The 9,085-nt window shown below is 46.0% G+C and overlaps 4 protein-coding genes across 4 annotated transcripts; all 4 read left to right on the forward strand.

Moving 5' to 3' along the window:
• The first annotated feature begins 233 nt into the window (after window positions 1-233).
• LOC108102862 (phosphatidylinositol-3-phosphatase SAC1) lies at window positions 234-2,652 on the forward strand. The gene is made up of 2 exons (XM_017208064.1): window positions 234-402; window positions 460-2,652. Exon 2 carries the CDS (start codon window positions 495-497, stop codon window positions 2,271-2,273), a length of 1,779 nt encoding a protein of 592 aa, XP_017063553.1. The 5' UTR covers window positions 234-402; window positions 460-494; the 3' UTR covers window positions 2,274-2,652.
• Window positions 2,653-2,976: 324 nt separating this feature from the next.
• LOC108102782 lies at window positions 2,977-4,044 on the forward strand. The gene has a single exon (XM_017207943.2). The coding sequence runs from the start codon at window positions 3,159-3,161 to the stop codon at window positions 3,906-3,908; it is 750 nt and encodes a 249-aa protein (XP_017063432.1). The 5' UTR covers window positions 2,977-3,158; the 3' UTR covers window positions 3,909-4,044.
• A 319-nt stretch (window positions 4,045-4,363) lies between these two features.
• LOC108102874 lies at window positions 4,364-6,552 on the forward strand. Its single transcript, XM_017208082.1, has 3 exons — window positions 4,364-5,583; window positions 5,695-6,090; window positions 6,436-6,552. The coding sequence occupies exons 1-3, from the start codon at window positions 4,527-4,529 to the stop codon at window positions 6,501-6,503; spliced, it is 1,521 nt and encodes a 506-aa protein (XP_017063571.1). The 5' UTR covers window positions 4,364-4,526; the 3' UTR covers window positions 6,504-6,552.
• Window positions 6,553-6,597: 45 nt separating this feature from the next.
• Window positions 6,598-8,446, forward strand: LOC108102875. Its single transcript, XM_017208083.2, has 3 exons — window positions 6,598-6,714; window positions 6,820-7,466; window positions 7,953-8,446. The coding sequence occupies exons 1-3, from the start codon at window positions 6,615-6,617 to the stop codon at window positions 8,199-8,201; spliced, it is 996 nt and encodes a 331-aa protein (XP_017063572.1). The 5' UTR covers window positions 6,598-6,614; the 3' UTR covers window positions 8,202-8,446.
• The last annotated feature ends 639 nt before the right edge of the window (window positions 8,447-9,085 follow it).

Genomic DNA, 9,085 nt, shown 5'->3' on the forward strand with positions numbered 1-9,085 from the left:
CGATATCTTGCATATAAGAATGATTTTGACTTTTTTGACAGAAATATCAAATAAAAAGCATGAAAAACTAAATTTCCACAAAATTGACAAAATTCCATCTTTGTTGGTAAATTATGCACTAATTGAAAATGCCTTCCTGGTTAGATTGGTGTTCCTGCGAAAGCACAATACCGGATGCTGGTGAGTCAATGGAATCTTCAGAACCTTACACATCACTATTTTCAGTTCTTTTTACCATCACTATCACACACGTAGTAAAAAAGTTGGCCAAAAACACAGATGAAACGGGAATTGTGTGTTAAATCAATAACAAGCGATTAAATCTGCTGAGGCTTTGGCTGATTTTGGTGCTGTCCGTGTGTGACAGCGGTGATAGTGACTGGGAATCCCCAATATCAGAACGTGAGAAACTACCGACAAGAAGAACCATTAGCGATATTTATTAACTTTAACTCTTAGACTTCAATATCGGCCAACCACCGCCCCTGGAAATCATGGAGAGCACGGTGGTCAACGCGGTGTACGATGACATGAACTTGTACATCACGCCGGAGAGTTTCATCATCGAGCCGAATGGAGGCGCCGAGGTGCTAGTAGTGGGGCGCCACGACAAGTTCACTAGGGTTCAGCCAGCGAGCGGAGGTCAGTTGGCCAATTTACGGCCAACGAGAAGGATTTGTGGTGTCTTAGGTACAATTCACTTGCTGAGCTGCGACTACCTTTTGGTGGCCACCCACCGACTCTTCGTGGGCGTGCTCAATGGCTCCGTTGTGTGGAGATTAGCCGGCTATGACATCATACCCTACATTCCCAATGCCATCCAACGCAAGGAGAACGAGACATACTTGAGGCTGCTTCGTCAGACACTGGACACTAAGTTTTTTTACTTCTCCTACCGCTACGACCTTACCAATTCGCTTCAGCGACAGAGGGAAGTGGCCCAGTCTCTGCCGGAACAGTCTGGGTTGCTGCAGAGAGCTGATCAGCGATTCGTTTGGAATGGTTATGTGCTGCGACAGTTCCAATGCGACAAGATGGAGAAGTTCCAGCTACCACTGGTCTTAGGTTTTGTATCAATAAACCAGGTGCAGATTAACGGCCAGACCTTCTTCTGGAGCATTATCACCCGGAGATCGGTGCAGCGTGCTGGAACCCGACTTTTCTGCAGAGGCAGCGACGAGCAGGGTCATGTTGCAAACTTTGTGGAGACCGAGCAGATAGTGGAGTTTAACGGTCAGTTCACAGGATTCGTGCAGACGCGCGGAAGCATGCCCTTCCACTGGCACCAGCTGCCCAACCTGCGGTACAAACCGAGACCCGTATTGGTTCCGGGCAAAGATCACCAGGCTGCTTGCACTCTGCACTTTAACGAGCAAGTGAAGCTATACGGCGATAATGTGGCTGTGAACCTAGTGGATCACAAAGGAGCCGAGGGCGAACTGGAGGCAACTTATGCCCGTCTAATTCGGGAAATGGGAAACTCACGAGTAAGATACGAATCTTTTGACTTCCATAGCGAATGCCGGAAAATGCGCTGGGACCGGCTAAACATACTCATCGATCGCCTTGCTCACGAACAGGATCAGTTCGGCATCTATCATGTCTTTGATGACGGAAAGCTAGTATCTACGCAGACGGGCGTCTTCCGAACTAATTGCATCGACTGTCTGGACAGGACGAATGTGGTGCAGAGCATGCTAGCCCGGAGATCCCTCACGGCGGTGCTCCAAAAGTTGGGAGTGCTTCATGTGGGTCAGCGTGTGGAGCAGGCCTCGGCAATATTCGAGAGCATTTTCAAGGGCGTTTGGGCAGACAACGCGGATTTAGTGTCGCTGCAATATTCAGGAACGTGTGCGCTTAAGACGGACTTCACCAGGACGGGCAAGAGGACCAAGGCTGGTGCTCTTCAGGATGGAAAGAACTCGCTGATGCGTTATTATCTAAACAACTTTGCTGATGGCCAACGACAGGATAGCATGGATTTGTTCCTTGGCAAGTATCTGATCAACGACAACGAGGGTGGTGCCGTGCCATCGCCACTGGAGTCCAAGCATGGATGGCGGTTCTTTACATTCCCATCTGTGCTGCTGATGGCCGTGGCCATGTTCATGATCACTATGACCTATCCGGCCGAGTTCAACACGGAGAACCTCTTGTTTATGCTCTTCTGGGGAGCCATGATCGCCGTGAGCGCCACAGGAATCCTGCACTACGGAGTCGAGTTCGTGCAGTGGCCGCGGCTTTTTCCGCCCTTCTCCTTTCGAAACCCATGACATTAGTGTCGTGTAGCAGAGTCGGTGACATCTACCTCTGCAGCTTAAACAGTCATATTCCTCCAAAAAATATCTTGTAAAACAATTTCTGTAATCGACTTGATATCTTCTCAATTTCTGTTTGTTTTATTGTGTTTTTGTTTAGTTGTAAAACCCCCAAACTCATTCCTCTCTGCAACATGTTAGTTATTATAAACACAACACTTAGGCGAGCTTTTGGCGGTTGGAAATGATGAAGGATGGGTTTTCAGTTGGTGGGAATTGGATTTGTCAAGGCGCCGCTTATTAACTGCGATTCAATGCAATGTAGATCAATCACTTTTGTAGAAACATTTTATGACATTAAATAAAGTATTTTACGCATTGCTAGAAAACCTCATTCGCATCTCTTTTAATTATAGGGGTGGATTGAAATGCAAGTCAAGAACGTTGACTTGGCTTAAAATGGCTAAGTGGTGTTTATGACAGGCATAAAAGATAATCAATGCAAACTTAATCGCTTCATGTAAAGGTTAATAAGCAGCGAATAATCAACTAAGTAGTTTGGTACAATGAAATAATAGAAAGTTTAATAGAAACTAATAATACTTTTAAATACAAATGTTAAATGCTGTTTTACTGTGTAAACTAGTTATAAGCTTACCCAATAGGCCTTTCTTTCATTTGATTTTCCCAGCCAGGCCGTGTGTTTTCATTCACTCAAAAGTACAATAACTTTAATCGTTTCGGCACGTCCTCAAAATCTGAACAAAATTTCAACATTCCAACAAAATTTCGTAGTATAAGGACCCAAAATTTCGAGTTTCAGAAACAAAAACCAAAAAACCAACTTCGACTTACAATTCCTAGTGTGTAGTTCCTATCTTTTAAGGCTTTTACGTTAATATGGACAAAGCGGAGAAAGGCTCAAAACTTGCAAAGAACTTCATGTACATGTTGGAGCTTGTGGTGGACGATCTGTTGATAACGCGTCCGAATGACTGTGCTCCGGAGGAGTATCCCACCTGCACAGAGATTACGTTCCGCTCGGTTTTTCTAAACATCGTTGATCGGGAGTATGGGACTTGTGTCGACCCGTGCTCACAGAAGTGCGGAAAGTGCGCCCTTTTCACACTGAATTCCCCGATAACTAATCAGGATGTGATGCATATTCACGTCTATAAGAAGCGATCCGAGAACTGCAAGTTCCTGCTCGGACTGACGGAGCTCCCGATGAAGCCGATCTTTGACAGAGTGAAGAAGGAATTTGATTGGCGTAACATAAACTGGGAGGAGAACGTGTTGACGCACGTTTCGGGATTGCCCAGTCTAAGGCGTCCTTGTAAGCAAACCAGTAACTGTGTTTGCTACGAGAAGCATAGGCAGCGTCTCGAGCAATGGTGTCCCACATCGGAGCTCTCCAAGCGGATGCTGCCTCTCTTCAATCTCTGTCAGATGCAAACCGGAAACATAGTCCTGCTCATGAGATTGGTGTGCAACGGTCCTGCCATGGTCTCCTCATTTCCTGTTCAAGTTCCCAAATGCAAGGACCCCTGCTGCTCGTGCTATCCTTCCCCATCGACATGGCCTGCTCCTTGCTCGTCGCCGATTGATCCGTGCAATCCTTGCAAATCGGTGATCACCAAGAAGAGATAATCCCGAGCTAGAGCTGTGCGGAGTTTTTATTCCGTTTTATATTTCATAACGATAAGCACTTAATAATGTTTGTAAAGGAAGCTAATATAATTTCATAGCATTTTATAAGCATAAATAAAGACATTTTAGCCTTTTATATTCAACCCTGTGTTTAAATATATTTAGTTAGATCTTCTTCTAGATATCTAGAATATGATCAAGATTGCTAATATAGGTCAAAATATTTAAATTTGGCTTTGTGGTAGTGTTTAGAATAAAAATGCAATGTGCTTAGCACTGAACGGACTTAATCTAACGATGAAGATTAGAGGGAGTTTTCTTACAATTTTCATAATTCAAAAATTGAACTAGCACCCAAACCCGAACCTGGATATGCGTGGCATTGCCCTATCTATCCATAGTAGTCCTTGATATTTCAATAGTTTTGCCAGTTCGAACATTACAGTCTCCGTCTCTGGACGTCCATTCAAATTCCGAATCAAAATTTAAAATTATTCTCCAAATTTCGAAAGTGCGCGTGTTCTGGTACGAAAATTATAAATTTCGGAAAAACCGAAAGGCATCTAAAAATTCAAATTCTTCCGCATCAGTGTTAAGGTTAGAGCTTCTTCCTCAATAATGGACAAGTCCGACAAAGGTGAAAAGAATGATAAGGGTGAGAAATCCGAGAAACCTGAGAAGACACCAAAAATCGCTGGAAGCTTCCTGTACATGTTCGAGTTTGTGGTGGACGACCTGCTGATAACACGGCAGAATATGTGTGCCCCTGAGGAGTATCCCACCTGCACGGAGATCACGTTCCGTTCGTCGGTTTACGTGAATATCTGCGATCGGGAGGTAGGCACCTGCGTTAACCCATGCTCGCCAAAGTGCGGAAAGTGTGCCCTGTTCACCCTGGACTCCCCGATCACGGACAAGGATGTTCTGACGGTGCATGTTTACAAGAAACGCACGGAAAGCTGCAAGTTCTTGATAGGATTGTCGGAGCTAAAGGTGAAGCCGATCTTCGACAGGGTTAAAGAGTCCTTCGACGCAGAGAATCCCAACTGGGAGGGCGCCATGCTGGGTCACATTAACCAGTTGCCCAAAATGAAGGGTCCCAATAGCAAGGGTCTTCTGGACAACTGCTCTTGCTACGAAAAGCTCAATGAACGCCATGAGCAGTGGTGTCCCACGTCGGAGTTATCCAAGCGGTTGCTACCCCTTTTCAATCTCTGCAAGATGCAGACTGGCAACATTGTGCTGATCCTCAGATTGGTTTGCAATGGCCCGACCATCGTTTCCACATTCCCATTCAGCAAGGTCTGCTCTCGGAATCCCAAGTGCCCGGAGCCCTGTTGCAAGCCATGTGGTCCCTGTCCACCACCTCCCTGCTGCGGATCATGCCCGCCTCCTCCTTGTGGGCCACCATGTCCATCTCCCTGCCCACCTCCCTGTGATCCCTGCGATCCGTGCGATCCCTGCAGTCCTTGCTGTGGTGGAGGAACAGCCACCGGTGGCCCCATGGACAAGAAGACCTGCAAGGGTCCATGTGGCCAGCCTCCTTGTCGTCGGTGCAAAATGGTGGATCCTTGTTACAAGCCAGCCGACCCGCCGGCCAAGTGCCTGCGATACTACTCCTGCAACCTGGACAAGCTATGTCCCTGCGACTACTGCGAAGACGAATTCGACAGGGGTGAGTTGAGAAATACTGTAATCGGTATCTAATCGGATTAATCTAAGTCTTTTTAATTGTCCCAATAATACAAATCTTTATTAATGCGGAAATTAAATCCCTCTTTCCCAGAATGTCCCACTGTTCCCACGAAGCGCTGTAACCTCTCGCCCGTGGAACAGAAGCTGCAGAAATGCGGTCCCTGCGGCGGCATTCAGCCTTACCCAGGCCATATGAAGAAGAAGATGGAGGCGGAGATGAGGAGCAACCAGGCCAAGGATTCCAAGAAGGACAAAAATGGTAAAAAGGATAAGGCTGGCAAGGATGGGAAGGATGGCAAGGGCAAAAAGCGACAGGCAGGAGGTGCTGTTTACTGTTTAGGCGACACCAACAACCCCTCCGCCGTTTACGACTCAAGCGATCCTGTCTGCGAAGGAGTTCTCCAGGCCACAAGGAAAGTGAGTTACCCGGCTCCAAGTACCACTTGCCACAGGCGTGAGGAGGAGTACGATATGGCCTCCGATGAAGGTGAGTTCAACTTTGAGCGATTTTAAATTCTACACCCGAAGTTATGTTCCATATATCTCAAATTTTCGGGGTACTAAGTAGGCCTTGAAATAAATAACACATCCACCTAGACACGTTTGACAAACCATTTAGTAACACCAAGTAGCCGGGGGGTAATAGATCATTACTCGGTTTGCATTCGTTTTGTAGATTCAATCGAGAAATGTTGTCTGCCGCACAAAACAATAAAAAATAAATTCTTTCGTTTTTCTTACGCGAGTTTTGGATGGAAAATAAAACAGAAGTAATTCGGAAAACCTGATAATCGTTATCGAGTGATTCTAATAATTCGGTTCTCTTTGTCAGCGCGAAAACGAGCTGTGCGGAAATTGCGCCATTTACTGGTGAAGTACAATATCCAAATTGAGAATTAAAGGCCTTCGGAATTCGGAATCGAGCCTCCAGCAGCAGTCTTTGAGCGGACAACACCTGCAGACGTACCCAGTGAATACTTGTATTGATTTAGACACACTTAACCACACATCATGGCCAAGAAGAAGGGGAAGAAGGGCAAGAAGGGCAAGCGCCCAAAGGTCGATTGCAAGTTCAACATCACGGACGAGATGCTCAAGCCAATGAACGAGAGTAAGTCCGTCCTTTCGATAGAAATTCGATGAATCAACTTTCGACTTTATTTTGACAGATGTCGAAATAAATTGACTTTTGGGTTAATCTTTGCTTTTCCCCCAGATATGGATGATTGCGATGGCTGCTGCCAATGCCCCTGCGATTGCGACTGCAGTCCGGAATTAGCTCCGTGCTTCATCCAACCAACCAAGCCGGACCCGGGTCCTGAAGCCTACGATGAGTTCGAGGCCTGTCTGAATGGCAGCGGTCTGACCATTCGCGTTCTCAAGAACACCCACAAGGTGGAGAGCGTCCTGGACGGAAGTGAAACCAACCCTAACCTTGGGGCAGATGACGATCCCTGCTATCGTGACGATCCCAACGACTGCGAGCCCAAGAAGGAGTCCTGCCTGCACGAGATGCTGCAGCGCAGCTCCTTCGCCAGGAACCACATCAAGCGCAGGACCGGCGGCAGGATCATAAACCACCCGAATATCCCCAAGGTGCGGGCCAATATTAAGTACTCTGGAAACGATGCCTGCGAAACGGACAACTATTATGTGCCCTTCTCGAAGATCAAGGAGGCCTGCGACCTTCAGGAGGCCAAGGTGGACTGCTACCGCCAGCGCCTCTGCGGCGGATCCGATCGCATTGTCCCCGCTCAGTGTCCCGCCCAGAACCAGAGGACCTGCTGCATGCAGGTCGAGCGGAAGGACATCATGCAGACCATGAAGGGCGTCAATCTGGACACCAGACGCAAGGGCATAGAGGTGAGCTTAGCTAATATAACCTGATATAATTAGTAATTATTTGTAAATTGTGGAAGTGTCTCCGACAATCCACTTTTTAAGAATGTCTAATCTTAAGTCTGATCTGGTAATCACTGATCGCCTCCGCATTCCTTTTTTTGGCATCGCCGCTTACGTGTGCGAACGCGGAAGTGTGATCGCTTTCAGTCCGTGACTTGCCCCTCTATATGCCGATGCAGGTGGTGCAACTTGGCAACTTCTGCAACTTCGGGAAGGCTTTCGATTGCCGCAATTGTGGGGCAGTTGCGTAACATCTGCAAGCACCAAATGTGGAACACTTTTTCACTCTGCGGTGGCAACTACTCTGGTTTTTATTTATGGTAATCACAGGGAAGATGTAATAGATTCAATTTTGAGGCTACACGAGTCCAAATTAGGTGTTTTTGCAAGCATTTTCCTAGTTTTATAGATGGTAGTTTGATATAATCTATATTTATCTACCCATAGGTGTGCTACAAGACCTGCGAGGAGACCGATAGCGATGTCTTTCTGGTGAAACTGGGAAGCAAGGCCAAGTCACAGCACAAGAAGAACACCATCGAGATCGAGCTGAGGACGCCGAAGCAGCCCGTAACCCTTCCGGTCAGCAAGGTGACCACCGAGACCTATGTTTCCGAGGAAATGCTGGGCGGTGTCAAGAAGGGCAAAAAGAAGAAGAAGGGCAAGGGCAAGAAGGGCAAGGGCAAGAAGAAGTAACCGTCTGATCCCTAGGAGGATCATCCTATATTACTAACTGGACCTGATGTACACTTTTTCGGCACCCATCAACTGGCATTCACTTGCAACACTTCAAAAATTCACTGCAGCTGTCATTAAAATTTGGTTTTGGACTTAGACCTCTCGTATCAACCCGTTTAGTTTGACGCACGAATACTGAATATATAGTTACCTTAATGTACCATTCGGATTCAACGAATATTATAAAAATTTAAAATTATCAACACTCCCGATGTTTCACTTCGATGTGTGAAAACCGCATGCAAGGATTTGCTGATCCGTCAGAAATTAAGCTCCCAGTAAGGGATTAAGTTTCGCAGGTCTTTGTTTATTTATAAATGCAAGCGAGACTTGATTTACTACTACGAAAGTTGAAATTCCCTGCAAATTATATTATATTTTCACAAATTGGAGTGGAATACTTTTTCTAATATAATCTTTGCGCATTCTAACCAGTTTATAGCCCCCTAGAGAGCTGAAAAGATATCTAAAATTGACGTAGCTTATGCATTATAATATTTGACAGTTTTATGGTTTCCGTTATCTAAAATTAAAAATGTAGCTCCGAATAAAAGCATATCAAACCTCTTTTAATTTTGCTTTTAAATGCAATCAATGAGATACCAAATTCCAAATTATATGATGGGAAACACCCTCTGTTTTTGCAAAACTTAAATAGCCCCACTTTAAGGGCATTTAATGGCCAAGTCAAGGCCGCAGAGGTGCTCATCTGCAATCCCAGCGTGTCTAAAAATAACCGACAAAGCCAATTCGCGATGCAGAATTGTAAGACTTAACCGTTCCGACCACCTTCGTCTATTGCACACCTGTAATTAAAAGTCATGGGACCCATCTCCGGCAGA

The sequence above is a fragment of the Drosophila eugracilis genome, unplaced genomic scaffold, assembly GCF_018153835.1.
Source record: "Drosophila eugracilis isolate 14026-0451.02 unplaced genomic scaffold, ASM1815383v1 contig_2088, whole genome shotgun sequence".
In the NCBI taxonomy this organism is placed as follows: Eukaryota; Metazoa; Arthropoda; class Insecta; order Diptera; family Drosophilidae; genus Drosophila; species Drosophila eugracilis.